The sequence below is a fragment of the Pleurodeles waltl genome, chromosome 7 (assembly GCF_031143425.1).
Source record: "Pleurodeles waltl isolate 20211129_DDA chromosome 7, aPleWal1.hap1.20221129, whole genome shotgun sequence".
Classification (NCBI taxonomy): Eukaryota; Metazoa; Chordata; class Amphibia; order Caudata; family Salamandridae; genus Pleurodeles; species Pleurodeles waltl.
Genome location: NC_090446.1, coordinates 1,455,744,066 through 1,455,763,325, shown reverse-complemented (window position 1 = coordinate 1,455,763,325; position 19,260 = coordinate 1,455,744,066). Strand labels below are relative to the sequence as shown.

The 19,260-nt window shown below is 47.6% G+C and overlaps 1 protein-coding gene across 1 annotated transcript in view; it reads left to right on the top strand.

The window, feature by feature from the left end:
• LOC138246476 (IgGFc-binding protein-like) overlaps positions 1 to 19,260 on the top strand; it is a 372,467-nt gene that overhangs the window by 288,339 nt on the left and 64,868 nt on the right. Inside the window, exons 25-26 of the mRNA XM_069201113.1 lie at positions 827 to 1,397; positions 13,323 to 13,522. Coding sequence (XP_069057214.1) covers positions 827 to 1,397; positions 13,323 to 13,522 — 771 coding nt within the window. The remainder of the gene's footprint in view (positions 1 to 826; positions 1,398 to 13,322; positions 13,523 to 19,260) is intronic.

The window sequence follows — 19,260 nt, the reverse complement described above, 5'->3', positions numbered from 1 at the left end:
CTCAGCAAGGGTTGTTTGATTTCCCACTTGCTGACTTCATGTGTCGATGAGAGCATCTCTATCCGACCCTCCCAAACCACTTTTTGGGAATTTCCGACTTGCAGTATTAGATGGTGAAGTTGAAATTGTTTGAAATGTTTCATTCACACCAGTTTCCTTTTTCTGATTGCCAGTTTCAATGCTGTTTTAATGTTAACTTTCCTGAGGGAGACTGCATTCACACACCACTTAGGTTGAAACACCACTGATGTTTCAGTTACCCTCCGTGAAAGAAAAAAATGTGATACAGATGTAACGTTCGTTATTTTATGTAACTCATTAGATTTATTATGAACTTTTCTACTGTAACTTTTTTCATTTTTTTGTTTAACTTGTGCAAAACAATGCACTATTTGTAAGGCAAATAATTATTTTTTGATGATCACCTTTCTGCTGTATATAATGGACAGCATTAATAAATTGAGAGATATCCGATTTGCCTCCAGAACCCTTTTGCTGTGCACATATCGTGAATATGTCTGGATGTTATGCACTCAGATTTGGAGAGAAACTTTTCCTCCTTAATATGTGAAGCTCCATGGAGGTTGGGAAGGTACATTTATGTACAGGAAACTGCATTTGTATGGCATGGAGAATAGATGAGAAACAGTGCAACTAGAGAATCCTTCTCTTATGTTTTGCTAGGCTTTTGGTTGTGTTGCATATCATGAACTACATTTCTTTGTTTACATGTATTGTTTGATACCAACTTTATATTTTGCTGAATTAACATGATGTACTGATTAATTCACCAGTTGTTCTTTACTCTTCTCTTGTCTTGACAAAGATTAACCAAGAACGATACAATCTACCTGTGACCTTGGATGGTGGACTTGTCATGGTAAATCAAGAGGGAAACAATATAGTGGTCCGCACAGGTGCAGGCGAGGAGGTCCTCTATGATGGAGAGCATTACGTGCAAGTGAAGGTTCCTAACACTTACAAGGAGAAGATGTGTGGCCTCTGTGGGAACTTCAATGGTGATCCGAGTGATGATTTCCTGCTGCCAAATGGCGAATCTAGTACAAATGTGAATGAGTTTTGTGCAGCATGGAAGCTTCCAGTGAAAGATTCTGAATGCAGTGATGGCTGCGGTAGCAAATGCCCGGTCTGCAGCGAGGAAAGAACCGCTCCATACACAGCAGACACCAAGTGTGGCATGATCACAGCAACAGAGGGACCCTTCCAAAACTGCCACAAATTTGTTGACCCCACCAGCTATTTCAGCCACTGCCTCTATGATATGTGTGCGCTGAACAATGACCAACAAGCGCTTTGTAGCAACCTGCAGGCGTACACGGCGGCTTGTCAAGATGCCGGAGCAGAGGTCCATGCATGGAGGGAGTCCGCTTCCTGCCGTAAGTGAATGACATGGTGGTATGACTCACAGGGTTGTTACACCAGCTGGCTAACTTTTTGATATCTTTAGTCACAAAGCAATACACTGACTTTTACACAACTGTACAGCAGGGCCGGACTGGTTATTTATTCCACCGGGTATTTCCCCAGTGGAATGGAACCCTTAAAGGACGGTTTTGAAATCCTGGACACTGCAGGTCTCTCTGTTATTTTCGCTAACTCCTCAACATAATTAATAATTGCAGCAGAGAGAACATGATGAAAGAGAAGGAAAGAAGGGGAGGGAGGGATGGAGAGAGAGAATGACCAGAGGGGGTGAAGAGAGAGAGGAGAGAGTGAATGGATGTATGGTAAGAGAGAATAGAGTCAAGCGAGGAAGGGAGCGGGGCTGGTAAGAGTGTTTTGCCATGGCGGCTTTGGATTTCCCAGTCCGGTCCTGCTGTACATTAGACAGTGAGGTATAGATCATGTAAGCGTCCTTTAGCCCTAGTTCACGAGGCCAAAGTGCCTTTTGATTTGGCACGGTCTGTGGTGCTGCTGGGTGCCCCTTTCTCAAGGCCTTCAGCTGGGATGACCACTTGGTGTGGGATTTAGGGAGATTGTGCTGTATATTAAACATGCGCTCCCATGACAACCCCGAGTCCCCAGGTACATAGCCTCTGTTTGTAACCTGCACTCTGAAAGCTCCAATGTCCCTTGTTTTCAGCACTGGAGAACCATATATACACATTTAGCTCCTCCATCCATTGCCACAGTGGTGCTCAAGGATTTTTTTTAAGACTGACCTTCTTCTGTAGGAAAATTATAATATTCTTATCTTTCTCAGTCAACATGTAGGCTTCAATTCAGAAAGTATATGCCTTGTGGAAATAATGCAGAAAAGTATACATATACTAGTTCTCAGAAGCTTCATAAATGGGCATATTGTGGCAAAACATATGCAGCATCTCATTTAAGAAATACCAGTATTCTGTCTACTAATCGGATTACAGCCTGATTTTACTGTTTCACTGTAATTGAGCATTGAAATCTCAATCAATCAATCAATCAATCAATCAATTAATAAAACATTTATAGAGTGCAGCAAATCACCTGTGAGGGTCTAGAGGCACTGGAAAACTGTGTGCTGCTGTGTGGAGGAATGATCATTCAAACATTCAGGTGTTTAGTTCTCTTCTAAATCACTGTAGTAACAGTGCGGTCCTGAGGTGCAGGGGGAGATTGTCTCAGGCCTTGGTTGCCAGGTGCGAGAAGGAGCATCCTCCGCTGTTTGCTTGTTGGATCCATGGGGTGTCTACAAGGGAGAGAGGAGCTGATCATATGTGTCTGGTCAGTTTGTGGAAGGTCAGATGTTTATTGATGTATGCTGGTCCTTCTTTGTGTAGGACCTTGTAGGTGTGGGTCAATCTTGAACTGGCATCTCTTCTGAATCAGTGTAGTTTTTTAAGATGGGGTGTGATGTGGATCCTTCTGAGGAGGTTGAGTAAGGGTCTTGTCACTGAGTTCTGTATTGTCCGGCTTCTCTTCAGGAGGTATGCTGTGATTCCTATATAGAGTGTGTTCCCATAGTCCTGTCTGCTAGTGATGAAGGTCTACGTGATGGTCCTTCTGGTGTCTCCTGTGAGCCACCTGAAGATCTTGCGGAGCATGTGAAGGGTATGGAAGCAGGCGGATGAAACTGCATCAACTACTTTCTTAACAGATAGCTTTCTATTCAGGATGATGCAGAGATTGCGGCCGTGGTCTGTTGGGGCAGAGGGGGTGCTGAGCTTTACGGGCCACCATCTATCAGTCCATGGCCAGGTGTTGTTCCCAAACATGAGGACTTCTGTTTTTTCGGTGTTTGACTTTGAGACAGTTTTCCTTCATCCACTCTGCTATGTTCATCATGCATCTGTGGAAGTTAGATTTTACGATGGAAGGATCTTCGGTCTGTGATAGGATGAGCTGTGTGTCTTTGGCGTAGGAGATGATGTTGAGTCCATCTGATCTGACGGTGATGGCCAGGGAGGTCATGTAGGTGTTGAAGAGGATCCGACTGAGGGATGATTCTTGGGGACTCCACGGGTGATCTGCTTGGGCTCTGAGGTGAACAGTGGGAGACTGATCCTCTGGGTTCTGCCAGTGAGATACGAGGCAATCCTTGAAGGTGTTTCCTTGAACCTCGATGTGATGGAGTCTGTTGATCAGGATGTGGTGGGAGACTGTGTCAAACACTGCGGACAGGTCCAGAAGGATGAGGGCTGCTGTTTCCCCATGGTCCAGGAGGACTCTGATATCATCTGTGGCAGCAATCAGGGCTGTCTTAGTGCTGTGGTAAGCTCAAAATCCAGATTGGTACGGTTTCAGGAGGTTGTGGCCTTCTAGATGTTGGGTGAGTTATGTTTGATTAATTTCTCATGGACTTTTGCTGGCTAGGGAAGAAGAGAGGTGTGACGGTAGTTCTTCCATTCTGAGAAGGAGGTCATGGTGATGGCGGTATCTAGGACCTTCCTAAGCTTATCGCCAGTTCTTTTGCTTCCAAGGTTGAAGACATTGTGGAGGCAAGGGACCTAGGTACACTGGAAGGTACAGAGTTCATGATGGAGATAGAGTCTTGCGTGGTGAGGAGTTCCCAGTAGGTGAGAAGGCGTTCGGGGTTCGTGTTTGTGCATGTGAGCTGGTTGATGCTGTCTGCGGCAGAAGGTTGGCATTTTAGGTTTTCCTAGATAGCTAAGATCATAATGTGGAAGAAGTCTGCAAGGTTTTCTCACAGTTCCTGCGAGGGAGTTACGTTGTTCTTAGTGGCTTCAGGATTGGTGAACTCCTTCAAGACGGTGAAGAGTTCTTTGCTGTGGTTCTAGCTGGCTTTGATGCTGTTCTCTAGTGTGTTCTTCTTGGTGTCTTTCGGGAGGCAGCTGTACTGGTTGAGGGCGGTCCTGAAGGCGGTGCAGTCTTCTGTTTTTTACTGATGTGCCATTTCCTTTCAAGTTGGCAGTTGCATTTGGAGGTCTGCAGTTCCTCGGTGAACCAGCTTTCTCTTTTGCTTTGCTTTTTGCCCTTAACTGTCTTGGCTGGGGCCATGGCGTTGGTGCATTCTATCATCCAATGCGAGAAGCTCTTAGCTGCTTGTTCAGGGTTGTGTGTAGAGTCTGGGAGGTGAGAGTGGAGAGCAGTGTTCCACTGGTCTTCTGATATCTTTTTCTAGTTTCTTTGTGGGGACCTGAGGGGAATGGTGCCGGGGTATGTGGGTCAGAATGTAGTGAAGTGTACATTGTGGTGGTCAGACCAGGTGAGTGGTTTGGTGTGGATGTACCTGACTCTGTTGCTGGTAGTGAAGATGGGGTCAAGTGCATGTCCTGCGATGTGGGTAGAGTCGGTGACAAGCTTCTTGAGGCTGATGTTGCTCAAGCTTTCCAGGAGGTCGTGGAGTTGGAGTCGCTGGGGTCGTCGAGGTGGAAGTTGAGGTTACCTAGGAATATGTAGTGATTGCGGGGCGATGGGTTCCGGGATGGCATTGCAGAACCTGGGACATGGTGCTGGTGGTCTGTAGGCAAAGGTGTCCCTGATGATGCTTTTTCCATCTATGTGGAGTTGGAAGTTGAGGCGTTCCATTACCTGTTTTGGGTCATCAAGGGATGTTGTGCAGCGGATGGTATCCCTGAGGATGATGGCAATTACGCCAACGTGCTTGTTAGTTCAGTCTTGGTGTGTTATCTTGTAACCTTTGGGGATAGCGGGGAATATTTCTGGTGTGGAGGCGGGGTTGAGCCAGGTTTCTGTGAGGAAGATGACATCCGGGATGAAGGAGGAGATCGTGTCCCATACCTCAGTGGTGTGTTTAATTAGTAACAGTGCATTGAGTAGGATGAACTGGAATTGTGTTGTGGTGGTCTCGTTCGATGTGTTGGGTGCGTTGGTTGCTTCAGTGCTGAAGGTGAGGTGGCGGTGTCGGAAAGGGAATGGTCCTCTGGTGGATCACAGGGATGAGTGGCAGCAGTGGTTGGTGGAGAGTCTGGGGTCCAGGGCTTGGTGGTCAGCAGCTGTGTTTCCTCGTGGAGAGGAACAGCCTGGGGTCCAGGCACTGGGCGCGGTCCAGGCGCGGACTGGTGCAGACGGGCATGCCTTTTAGTAGGTCCTGAGAGTGGGAGGGGTGCTGGGAGGTGGTGCGTGGGGCTAGGCGGGAGGCGGGAAAACAGGCAGCGGATAGGAGCAGGAATTGGGAAAAAAGGAATAAACTGAGAAAGCAAGGAAGCAAAAAACGGGAGAAAGTGAAATGGAGGCCTAGGAGAGAGAAAGCAGTGAAAATGAGGCAGAAGACAGGAGAAAGCACTCTGAAAACAGAGGGAAAGGGTGGAGAATGCAGTGAAAACGAGGCAGAAAGCACTCAGAAACACAGAAGTAAAGAAGGGAGTAAGCAGTGAAAATGAGGCAGGAGAAAGCACTCAGAAATGGAGGAAAAGGGGGAATAAAGCAGTGAAAACGAGTCAGAAAACAGGAGAAAGAACGCAGAGAATGGAGGGAAAAAGCTATTAAAATGAGGCAGAAAGCAGGGGAAAGCACTCGGAAAAACAGGGGGGAGGAGGACAAGGCAGGGAGAACGAGGCAGCAAACAGGAGAGAGCGATGCGGGGGAGAACTGGTCTGGGACCTCACAAAAACAATTAGCTCACGAGGAGGTGCAAAATATAATTTAAGCAACTATGTCACTGTAATATTTTTTTCTGACTTTTTCAGTAAACTATGACATACAGTGGTAATGACTCATGCAAGGTTACCGCTGCAGAGCTCTATTACCTTTAACATTCCAGTCTCTGTGCCGCTGCCTCGTGCAAGGTGGAGAGCACTGCATTTCCCCATATTCCTCAACTTTCCATTAATAATGAAAGTTTGGGAGAAAACTACTTCAGATAAAATCTTTCCAGCAACTACCATACCCTAATCAGTTATTGCTATGGTGCCTTCCTGCTTGGAGTCACAGCAGAAGCGAATACTCCAGCATTATCATGGGTCTAACACTAATGATCTGTCGCGGTTCTCAACGGTCTTACCCTCGGAGCGGAGAGGCGTAGGGGAACGGTCCTTGTTCCGACGGGTTCTGCTCTGGCCGAGGTAGGGGCGACCCCTTCCGGTAGCCACGGTGCTGTTTGGTATGAGCGAACCACTACAGTCCGTGCCCTCCAGAAGGAGTCCCAGAGGAAAAACCCCAGTAGGGTAAAAAACCTCCACAGGAACTCCCTGAAACGAAAAGGAGGACACCAGGGTATTAGGACCGCAGTTCAGGAAGGCAGGAAAACAAAGCAAATCAGGAACAGACAGGATTCGCAGAAGGATATCAAATAGGAGCGTGACTATCACCAAGGAGTGTTGCAACGCAATGAACAGGCAGTTGGAATCCCCTTAAATACCCCTGGAGAGGAAACAGGAAACAGGAAGTAGAACACCGCCATCTTGGATTGGGGAAAAGAAAACAGTAATGAATTAGGTATGTGTGTTAGACAATGCATGCTGGGTAGAGAGGAAGTGGTAAGCATGCTGGGAAGAGAAAAAAGGCAAGTATAAAGAACCCCCAGTGTAAGGGTTCGGTTTGTCCTAGGAACATCGGTAAGTGGTGGTGGGCAGGTGAATACATGCAAGAGAAATAAATGTTAAGCGCATAATGCGCTGTGTGCGGCCATGCCTGAAACCCCCTCGGGGTTTCAGGCTCTGCCGCGTCTGCCTTTAAGGCAGAACTTGAAAAAGGGGGAGCGGCGAGCGCCGTGACCCCCAGACCGGCTCCCTGGAGCCTTTATGGCCCTCGCCGGAGCCGCGGCGACCCCCGCGACCTGGGTGTCTGCCTCGGCGTCTACCGCGGCCCGGGCGTCGGCCGCGGCAAAATTAACGTGCCGCGCCGCGGCAACCTGAGCCCGCGGCCGTAGCGAGCGCTGCGGTGTAACAGTATGCCCCCTCCCCGAGGCCCCGGGTTTGTGAGGGAAGAGCCGAAAAAAGCGGCGGATTAAAAGAGGAGCATGGACTGAAGAGGCATCCTCCCAGGAACACTCACTCAAAGGGTACCCCTTCCAATGAATAAGGTATTGGAGGCGCCCATGGAAAAATCGAGAGTCACAGACCTCCTGCACTTCGTATTCAGGCACATTGTCAACCAACAAAGGAGGGGGACAGGGCAACTGCCTATGAAAGAGATCAGGACGGTAAGGTTTCAGTTGCGAGACATGGAATACTGGGTGGATCTTCCATGTCCGAGGTAGGCGAAGACGCATGGACACTGGGTTGATCTTCTTGAGAATGAGAAAGGGACCATAAAAGCGGGGCTTGAATTTGTTTTGGGTGAGTCGGAGAGGTAGGAATCTAGAGGAGAGCCAGACCTTATCATGGACTTGATATAGAGGAGCCGCACAGCGTCTCCTATCTGCTATTGTCTTCATGCGGGACTTGGTGGACACAAGGTTAGAATGGATAATTCGCTGTATACCCCGTAGCTGTCGAACGAAAGAGGAGATGGCGGGAAGGTTGGAGTTGTCTCTCAGGGGAGTTGGGAAGGCCCTGGGATGGAAACCATAGGAGCCATAGAAAGGAGAGACTTTAGAGGCACTGTGTAGAGAGTTATTATAGGAGAATTCGGCAAGCGGTAAGTAGGGAGCCCAATTACTTTGTGTAGCGTTACAGAAGCTACGTAAGTACTGCTCGAGACCCTGATTGAGTCGTTCTGTTTGTCCATTGGTTTGAGGGTGGAACCCGGATGACAAGGCCACCTGGATCCCCAAGATCTTGCAGAATTGGTTCCAGAAACGGGAGATATATTGGGGACCTCTGTCTGATATAATAACTTGGGGTAGCCCATGTAGCCTGAAAATTTCTTGAGTAAAGACCTGACTTAACTCCTTTGCCGTGGGTAACTTTCTCAAGGCCGTGAAGTGGGCCATCTTGGTGAAGGAGTCCACAGTTACCATTATGACGTGGTTTCCCATTGAGGAAGGTAAGGCGCACATAAAATCGGTGGATATGGTAAGCCATGGGCCTGGGGGAACAGGTAATGGGCGGAGTAAGCCCACAGGTCTGGTTCGGGGTGTCTTGGCTTGAGCACATGTAGGACAGGATAACACATATGCCTCAGTGTCAGCCTTGAGAGTTGGCCACCAGAAAGAGCGAAGCAAAAGATCTTGAGTCGCTTTCACTCCTCGATGACCCGCAATAGGAGAATCATGGCACATGTGTAAGGCTTCGATTTGCACTGTTTTAGTGGGTAAAAACAGGGCCTTATCATGATAATAGTAGTCATGATCTATGTGCAGCTGTGGACGTAACCTCTTTAGTTCTGTTTCGTGTAGACGGGCATATTCAGACTTAACTTGATCTAAAAAGGTCTGTGCTACCCCTATGATTTTATTGTTGTCGAATAAGTTTTGAACCGCGGAATCACCGCACCCAGGATAACGTCGGGACAGGGCATCCGCCAGGATGTTCTGAGAACCAGGGATGTAGGTGATATAGAAATCATACTGGCTGAAGAAGAAGGCCCATCGAGCTTGCCGGCTATTTTGGCACTGGAAATTTCTTAAACACTGTAGATTTCTATGATCGGTCCGGGCTTCGAAGGGCTCCTTTGATCCCATCAAAAAGTGTCTCCATTCAGTGCACGCGACCTTTAAGGCGAGTAATTCGCGTTCTAGCACGGAATAGTTTCGCTCAGAATCAGATAGAATGTGGGATAGATAGAATACAGGGTGTTCTAGGTCATCATTGTCTTGTCTTTGTAACAAGGCAGCCCCAATGGCTCTTTCTGAGGCGTCTGTGACAACAATGAATTGTTTGCTAGTGTCTGGGTGTCGAAGAATAGGGGCTTGACTAAAGGCTTTCTTTAAGTCCTGAAAAGCTGACTCAGCGCCTGGTGTCCAACAAAAACCTTTCTTTAGGTGTTCCTTTTTGAGGGTTTGAGTAATGAAGCTGGTTCTCTGGGCAAAGTCTGCTATGAACTGCCGGTAGAAGTTGGCTAGTCCCAGAAAACATTGAGTCTCCTTGATGGAAGAAGGAGATGGCCAGTTCAATATAGCCTGTACTTTGTCTGAGTCCATGGCAATTCCGGTTTGGTCTATACAGTATCCCAAATATTTCACTTCTATCTGATCAAATTCGCATTTTTCAGGCTTACAGAACAAATGATGTTGTCGGAGTCTTTCTAAGACTTGGCGGACGTGTTTGGAATGTTCCTCTGGATGAACCGAATAAATTAGGATATCGTCAAGATACACTACCACTGTTTGTTGCAAAAGATCAGAAAAGATAGAATCCATGAATCTTTGAAAGATGGACGGGGCATTAGTGAGTCCGAAGGGCATTACTCTATATTCGTAGTGACCAAAAGGTGTTCTAAAGGCGGTCTTCCACTCATCACCTTCTCTGACTCTTAGCAGATGATAGGCTCCTCGGAGATCCAGCTTAGTGAACCTCTTGGCTCCTCTGACTGCTTCTAAGATGTCTTTGATGAGGGGTAGCGGATACCGGTCTTTGATAGTGATCCTGTTTAACCCTCTGAAGTCGATACAGGGACGCAGGTCTTTGGTTTTCTTTGGTACAAAGAAAAGAGGAGCCCCGGCGGGTGAAGAGGAGAGAGTTATTAACCCACTTTGTAGATTCTCATCTAGGTACTCCTTCAGAATTTGTTTCTCTGGTTCGGTGAGGGAGTACATCCGCCCAAAAGGAACTACAGTGTCTGGCTCTAAAGAAATGGCACAGTCGTATTCTCTGTGGGGTGGCAATTCAGGTCTTTCTGGCTTCTGGAATACATCGATATAGTCCTGATACTGTCTGGGAACTCCCTGTAGAACATTAATGGATCCTCCCACCTGGGCAGGTGCTGTTGAGAGACTTTTTGGGGACCAATAATCCCCGGCCGGATAGCAATGGTGTTGACAAAAATGGGAGGATAACGAAATGGTTTTTGTTTCCCAGTTGATGTAAGGATTGTGCCGTGTAAGCCATGGAATTCCCAGGATCATGACATGGTGTGGTGATGAGATTAAGTCAAACGAGAGAATTTCCTGATGTTTACCGAACTGTAAACAGAAAGTAGGGGTGGTGTATTGTACCGGTCCAGAGGCCAAGAGTGACCCATCAACAGTATGTACCTGTTCTGGTATTTCTTTGGGTATTTGTGTTATTTGTTGTTCTTTGGCCCAGGTTTCATCTAAATATAGGCCACTGGCTCCGCAATCCAATAAAGCCAAAGTTCTTGCTTCACGGCCATCAGTTAAATGGAGGATAACTGGTAAGAGAAAAAGAGCAGTTCCTTCCTCCCTGGAAGAGCAAATAGAAGGTATATCACGATATCCCGTCCTCACCCTTCTTACTGGGGACGGGAGTTGGCGTTTCCCAAGGGCTTGGTTGGACGAATGGGGCAGGCGCGAATTAGGTGACCAGCTGCACCACAATATAGGCAAAGCCCCTTCCTTCGTCTATGTTCCCTTTCGCTGGCGGATAGAGGTCCGCGAGCTGTGTCAATCTGCATGGGCTCTTCCTCGGTATTCCCTTTGGATTCAGGGCGGGCTTCCTCGGAACGATGGGCGAAGGGACGAGATGGTACTGAGTGAAAAGGCAAACGACTCTTCTTTTTCTCCATTCGTCGTTCATTTAACCGATACTCTATAGTTAGTGCTTGGTCCATCAACCCTTTGAGGTTTTCTATCCTGGCAGAATGTACTAGTTCATCTTTGATGTCCTCTCTTAGACCTCTACGAAAGAGTGTCACCAAGGTACGTTCCACCCAGGTTGTTTCTGCAGCTAATTGTCTGAAACGGGTGATGTATTGTAATACATCCTGACTCCCTTGTTGGACTTCGCAAAGAGCCTCTTCTGCTGACGCCTCGAGTCCAGGGCGTTCAAACATCTGTTTAAAAGTAGTGATAAAGGTGGAATAATTAGATAGACAGGGATCGTTTCTGGTTACTAGAGGTGTGGCCCAGGCCAAGGCTGGTCCTGATAAGGCACTAATCAAATACCCCACCTTGGTCTTATCTTGTACAAATTGCGAGGGGCGAAAGGCAAAGTACACCGTTAAGGCATCCAGGAATTCTTTTAATGTGGTGGGATCCCCGGAAAATCGAGGTGTAGAGGCGGCTACTGCAGGGACATCTGTGGTCCTGGAGGCAAAGGTTTGTCGATAAACAGTATTCTCAGTACGTAATTGCTGGAGTTCTTGAGCCTGTTGTTGTATCGTCGCCAGTAGGTCCTGGTTAGTAGGTTCCGTGTTTACCACTGGGTTATCCATAGTTCCGGACTGCAACAGGAATTGTGGGCGTTGCAATCTGTCGCGGTTCTCAACGGTCTTACCCTCGGAGCGGAGAGGCGTAGGGGAACGGTCCTTGTTCCGACGGGTTCTGCTCTGGCCGAGGTAGGGGCGACCCCTTCCGGTAGCCACGGTGCTGTTTGGTATGAGCGAACCACTACAGTCCGTGCCCTCCAGAAGGAGTCCCAGAGGAAAAACCCCAGTAGGGTAAAAAACCTCCACAGGAACTCCCTGAAACGAAAAGGAGGACACCAGGGTATTAGGACCGCAGTTCAGGAAGGCAGGAAAACAAAGCAAATCAGGAACAGACAGGATTCGCAGAAGGATATCAAATAGGAGCGTGACTATCACCAAGGAGTGTTGCAACGCAATGAACAGGCAGTTGGAATCCCCTTAAATACCCCTGGAGAGGAAACAGGAAACAGGAAGTAGAACACCGCCATCTTGGATTGGGGAAAAGAAAACAGTAATGAATTAGGTATGTGTGTTAGACAATGCATGCTGGGTAGAGAGGAAGTGGTAAGCATGCTGGGAAGAGAAAAAAGGCAAGTATAAAGAACCCCCAGTGTAAGGGTTCGGTTTGTCCTAGGAACATCGGTAAGTGGTGGTGGGCAGGTGAATACATGCAAGAGAAATAAATGTTAAGCGCATAATGCGCTGTGTGCGGCCATGCCTGAAACCCCCTCGGGGTTTCAGGCTCTGCCGCGTCTGCCTTTAAGGCAGAACTTGAAAAAGGGGGAGCGGCGAGCGCCGTGACCCCCAGACCGGCTCCCTGGAGCCTTTATGGCCCTCGCCGGAGCCGCGGCGACCCCCGCGACCTGGGTGTCTGCCTCGGCGTCTACCGCGGCCCGGGCGTCGGCCGCGGCAAAATTAACGTGCCGCGCCGCGGCAACCTGAGCCCGCGGCCGCAGCGAGCGCTGCGGTGTAACATGATCTGATTCGCAGAGGCCTCATAGGGGCCATATTCACAAGGCCTTGAATCTATGACCTCACCAAACTCCAGTTCCTGATTCACAATGGCGCATAGTGCACAAGCCTGTGCTACGCTCACTCTCAGGCATCCTTCGAAAAATGCCTCAGTGCACCACCTCGGTGCATCATTTAAGTGAGTGGAGGGACAGGAGACTGCTGATGTATGATGCATCCATACAGCTGCTTGGGTGATGGGATCTGAGGGGAGAGTCCTTAAAAAGGTCATCATTACCAAATCATCTTCTAAGGTTCAATAACTACTAAAGGAGTGGAAATAAAAAATGTATTGGAACGCAATTTAACAAATGCTTGTGGCTTGCAATCGGGGCATATACACACCAGCAAATGCACATACAGGATCGGGAACTGGGTTTGGGTTACACAATTTGCACTTGATATTGTAATTTGCAGGTGCACTGGATGTGCACGATGAATATATGTCTTGAGAATGTAGCTCTGAATATATGGGTGATGTGGTTGGTGCCCCCCCAACCTAGCATTTTAGGTGATTTCCAGGCTGACCTGCAAACAGGTAAACATGATCTGTGACCATGGATGTGAGCTCAGATCAAGGTTTCAGTTATGCTATCTCAGCTCGGGAATGTCTTAAGAAATCTACTCCTCTCCTAGGATTGGTTACAGCCTCTCAGTGGTCGCCCTGCTAAACTCCTAGCTTGTATTTCCTTCTGCAGCCCTCACCTGTCCAGCCAGCAGCCACTACGAGCTCTGCACGCGCACCTGCGAGCACACCTGTGCCGCCCTCCTGCGGCCACCCTCTTGTACACGTCGATGCTACGAGGGCTGCGAGTGTGATGCTTGGCACGCGTTTGACGGGATCCGCTGTGTACCCAGGAAGGCCTGTGGGTGTGTGTACAACGGCAGGTACATCAAGGTAAGCGCTAACCTTTCTGTAACTCTCCCACACTGGTTAGGAGTGAAAGGAACCATTGACACACTTCGCCCTGATGAATATCACTGTCTAATGCTGCTGTTAACAAGCTGTCATAGATATGAATGTTACATATCTTTTATGTAGGAGGTACCTGTTGCTCCTTCTTGAGCACTCTGTCTCTAGAGTGACCAGATCTTGAGAAGCAACAACCAGGACATTTTACAAAAATAGAAGAAGGACTACAATTTTACATCAACGGAGTGGCGTGGATTGACAGCTCTCACCAACATGGGAACACAGAAGAGGCACTATGAAAAGAAATAAAATGTAATTTTTAAAGCCAGCATCATACCTGTTAATTAAATGTCTTACTTATAACAGCTGCTAACTAGCACGCCTTTAGAACACCTGAAAAATTGTATTTCACCGTTTTCGGTCACCCCTCCAAAAAACGGGCAGAAGCCAAATTTGCCTAAATCTGATGGGACAGTTGGCGAAAAACAGGGACGTTCCCGGCAAATCCGGGCCACCTGGTCACCCCATCTGTCTCTCGCATGGCTAGACTAATCCACCGATAATACCCCCCAACGTCTTGAGCCCCTCACGGGTGGATGGTCACACTTTATAATAACCCTGATTGAACCCTGATTTATTGATGGCTTCACAGCACAGGAAACCCCCGTTTCAACCAGATTTTTAGAATATGGTGGTGGTAGCGCTTTCCTTCGTGCTAATTTTGGGGACCATAAAGAGTTATTGGATTGATCGAGTTTCACAACTGAGCTTGGGCAACAAACCAAATACATTCAATAACATGTGAAGCATGAGCTCCACAGGGAAGATTGCAAATATTCACCATGAAGAGTGATTAAAAGAAATTATTTCAGAAGACAAAACTCGGGTTAGTAGCAAATCATAATCAAAATGCGTATGCTTCAAATAATGCGCAAATGAAACGTTATCAAAATCATGTAGTCAGAGGATGAGCCAGTGTAAGCTTGTCTCAAACGAAAGGACAAAAAAAAGGCAGTTCTGGGACTAAAAGAGCGCTCTAAACTTCCCTGCTCCATTGTACATCCAGGTCTCAGGCTCAATCTCTACTTTTCACAGGTCAGCCTTGCACTACGTTAAAAACTAAATTCTAACATTTTACACTCCTACACACAGTTGTCATGAAAGTTGTCCAATCAGGTTAAAGCAAGACAAGATTTTACAATGACATACTCTGCAGGTTTACAAAGGCTTTCGCTCTGTGTCCTTCACACTTACACTGTCCGCAGCTAGATCAAGTACATAAACGTGTTATATGTTGCAGATGTCTTCTGCGTGTTATTCATTAACACATTTCATGATAATTATAAGGAAAACATTTCTTCACATGTGACAGAAAGAAATGAACAAATGAACACATTCGACCAGGCCCGGCTCTTCCACTAAGGCGGAGGAGCGTTGTCCCCCGCCAGCAGTTGCAAAATGTTTGAAGGAAAATGATAATAAATTATGTTTATTATTGTTTTCTTGTAAAAGGGGTGGGGCCACAGGCAATGACAGGGACTGAGGGGAATGCGCATGTATGTTTGGCTGGTCATCTCGGGCCAGCCAAACATACATGAACACTAGGCTCTCACCAACCCCGCACTGTTTTGCCAGGTTGGAGACAGCAGGCAGAGACTCCCACTCTGCCTTGGAGTGCCCTGGCTTGGCACTCCAACCAATCCAAACTCTGCTATTATGTTGCCAGGGTTCATATTGGCCACAGGGCAGACTGGGAACCTGTGCCTGTGCCTGCAGTGAAGGCAAAAGGTGCAGCATGATGGTGGCGGCGGACTGATTCGGGAAAGTGCTTTTTTAAATTAAATTAATTTTTCTCCTCTGGACCCCCCACCGGCGCACACATCACCCCTTCCCCTAACTGAGCCGCCCAACACTCCTGCGTAAGACAATTAGAACTCCAAAGATCTTATATATAAAATGATAATGCATCACATGGCAAGTTGGTAGACAACATCAGACATTTTGAAATACAGGCCTACATTAGCTATTGTCAATCTAAACAGGGATAAACATAATTTATTTCTGCAAGTAGCATTAGATAGGTAAAGATAAAGGATGTTGACCGGATTCTTTATTAGGGAAAGCTACGACAGAAGCAGAAGGCCCGGCATACTGATTATGACAAGCATATGTAAAAGACAATAGACATTTCAGGGTGGGTTGTTATTACTTTGAATGAAAGCATTCAGGTAGTCTTTTTATCACATGGTATCTCAAAGAGTACTTGTAGGAAAGCACCCTTTTTGGCATGGTTAGCCCCCACTTTATGCCTGGTATCTGATGTGACTGCAACTGAAAGTACAATGGGTCCCTGCTAACCAGGTCCCCTGTGCCAGATCCATACCTAAATTGTACAGTTGTTTCTCCCAATTGATACGATCTTTAGCACTTTCAGTAAGTCCCTAGTAAATGATACCCCTGGTACCTAGGGCATGGGGTACTAAAGAAGGTCCCCGAGGGTTGCAGCACAAATTGTGCCACCCTCAGGGACCACTCACCAAATGCACACAATGCTGCCATCACCTGCTACCTTGGTGCAGACAGAAGTGAAAACGCAACATGTCACACATCCCCGTGTGCCAGGTCCTCCACCACAGCATGTGATATTTGTAATTCACCCCTACAGAAGGCCTCCAGCCCTAAGGCAGGGTGAATTATTTCACATGTGAAGACATATCTGCTTGAGCAGATACGCCCCAGCTATGTCTTAGCCAGACATAGTAAGTGGGCAGGGAAGCCATTTTAGATAGATGTGCACCTTAGAAGTCCCTCCCAACTGCTAGTATGTGGACTGACTGGTCTAAACCAGCACAGCCACACTAGACACATTTCTGACCTCCTGAGGTGAGAGCCAGCAATCATAAAGGCCTCTTGGAGGCCTCCTCTGGGTGTTATCACCTCTTGAAGGCATGATGGGCATTCCAGGGAGGAAAGCTTCAGAAGACCGGTCACCTTTGTTATGCAGCCCATGTCTTTACAGATGGCAGAGAAAACCATCCTCTTGGCTTGACCCCCTTCTTGGCCGCAGGACAGGTGGGAAAATTAGTAAGATTACTATGTGTGCCCACATAATGCAATTCTCGCAAACTAAGGTGGACCAGCTGATGTGGACACCACTTTTCAAATTACCCCGTCTTGTTTTGGACAGATTTAGCACTCTAGGGTCAGGGTTATGCTCACTTCCCAGCGGAAGTGGTCATATATAGAGGATGTAGTCACCATAAAGGTAGGCAACCCATTGGCTGCTACCTGGCACTCTCCCGGGGCTGCTCCTTCTCAATGGCGAAGGAGCTTCACCCCCCTGGCTAAGCCAGGAGCTAAAAGATAAAACAGATATTTATCTTTTTATCGATCAGCTGCTGGCTCAGCCAGCAGCACATTCAGGGAGGGGCGGGCTGGGCCATGGGAGGTGGGAGGGGGGATGAAGAGAGAGTGCACCTATGTGCGATGGTGTATTTGGCTGGCCGTCTCAGGCTGGCCAAACACACATGCACACTTAGGTTTCTCCAGCCCAGTTCTGTTGAACAGGCGGGCCTGAGATACTGCACAGACCCCAGCATTGTGTCTGAGCAGCAATCCAAGCCACTCAGACCAATGCTGACGCTGCTTTCATGCTAGGTTTAGCATGAAAGCAGCACCAGGATTGCAGGGGAGCCCGTGCTGGTCTCCCAGTGAATGCTGGAACACCCGAAGAAGAGAAGCGATGAGCGAATCGGCACGAGTTGGCAGTGACAGGAAGTAATACGTTTTTTTTTTCTTATTCTCATCCCTCCTCCCGCCCACCCCTACCCTTGAGGTTTGCGGCAGCCACCGCTGTACTCCCCTTAACACCTCTAAATTAAGTGAGTATTTAGGTGGGACCCCTTAACCAAGGAACTCAGATTCATTGGGTCAAGAGAAGATGGACGAAGAAGAGTCACTGTCCGGCGAGAACAGCAGAAGATCTGTGGACTTTTTAGCACAAAACCCTGCCTGCCCACACCTCTGTCAACAATTGCAACAGAGTGACTCATCCTGCAAAGCTGGAGAACTAACAAAGCCAGCATCTCACAGATCACTGCCAGTATCCCTTGGAGTAGAGAAGCTAGTTTCCTGCAGTCTGCAGGCACCGAAAAGCAGAGTTCGGTCCACTGCCTCGCAGCTCCCTGGCCCGATTTACACAGCAGACAACCAAGAGGAAGTACGTGTACTCTGGAGGACCAGGACTGTCTCCCCAACGAGTGTGATGATACCAGGATGAACCAGAGCCGTGCAGCACTAATCCCTGGGGTACCGGACCCTGAACCAAGAACCAACAGTGAGAGTCCATACCGGATTCCCACTGCACCAGGACCAAGCAGCCATTGAGGGACATCAGCACCACTGAAACCAACTTCGTGAATGGCCCATCAGTCTTGATTTTGCTGCTGCAAGCTGTTGGCCCCTACCCACGAGGAGCATCTTTGTGCACAAAGCCCAGCCGCCCGACCCATTCTGCATCTGAGCCGCCCGACCCTGATTCCACAGAACCGGCTGTGCTCCCTTACTCTAGGAGCCCCCATGACCCGAGCCCCCATTTGGGAGCTCTTGGACTTTTCCTCAAGTCCCCCTTTGCAGCCTGCTTCCAGGTGCCCCCTTCTTTGTAACATGCCCAGCTACAACCACACCAGCATGCTGCTCTCGGTGGAACTTGGGGAGCTCCCGACAAACTGCTGGTAGTACTTTGGATCTTGGGTCCCTACATCTCTAAACCAAGAAGGTAAACCCCCTGAAACCGACTGCACTTACCTTTATACATTATTGACTCTTCCTTCCATAAGACTGCATTGTGCATAAAAGCGCCCAGGTTTGAACTGTTTACTTACCTGTAAGAAGTAATAACAAAAGCAGTACTTACTCTTTCACAAAGGTCTTGATTTCAAAACACATCTAAAAAAAGATGTGTTGTTTTTCTAAATTGGTCATGGGTTTATTATTTGAGTATGTGTCTCATTTATTGGCTCTGTGAGTACAACAAATGCTTTGCACTGACTTCTGATAAGCCGAAATACTTGCCCACACTACTGCAAAAGAAAGCATTAGTATTATCTACTTTTGCATCTGTCAGACAATTTGGGTGCTACTGGACTCTCTGCAATGTGTATGTATTTTTAATGCACCATATAGAGAGCCAGTGCCCTACACTACTTTATTGGGCAGTGGTTTAGATGCTGGTTGCCCCCTCTGACAAACTATGGATAAAGAAGATTTGCACCATGTAAATTCTCGAGGAGCCCTGTTAGAATAGATAGTATTTTGTCATGTCAGCTATTATTTTGTAACCATTTACAATTTTATGACTGTAGGCCTGAAGGTTGCCTTGTGGGAAACTTTACACTCATTACAGTAGGCCTCAGCTGGTTAGGGTGACAAGTCAGCGCTATAGACTTGATTAGTGTGCAGAAAAATGTTACGCCATATACAATAGGTGTGGCCTGTTTATTATGAAAAGTTATTGCGAAAGCAATAGACTACTTATTTCTTGTGAAATGTATATGGCAAATCCAATATGCCTCTAACAGTGGAGGTTGTCATATTATGTTAATGGACTTAGAAAGATATTTGGTGACATGGAATCTAACAGATTAACATACTAGGCAAAGCTTTTGAGAGCAGAATTTCCCTCTGGTGATTTTTGTTAGGCCTGTTGAGGGAGGTTGTATATT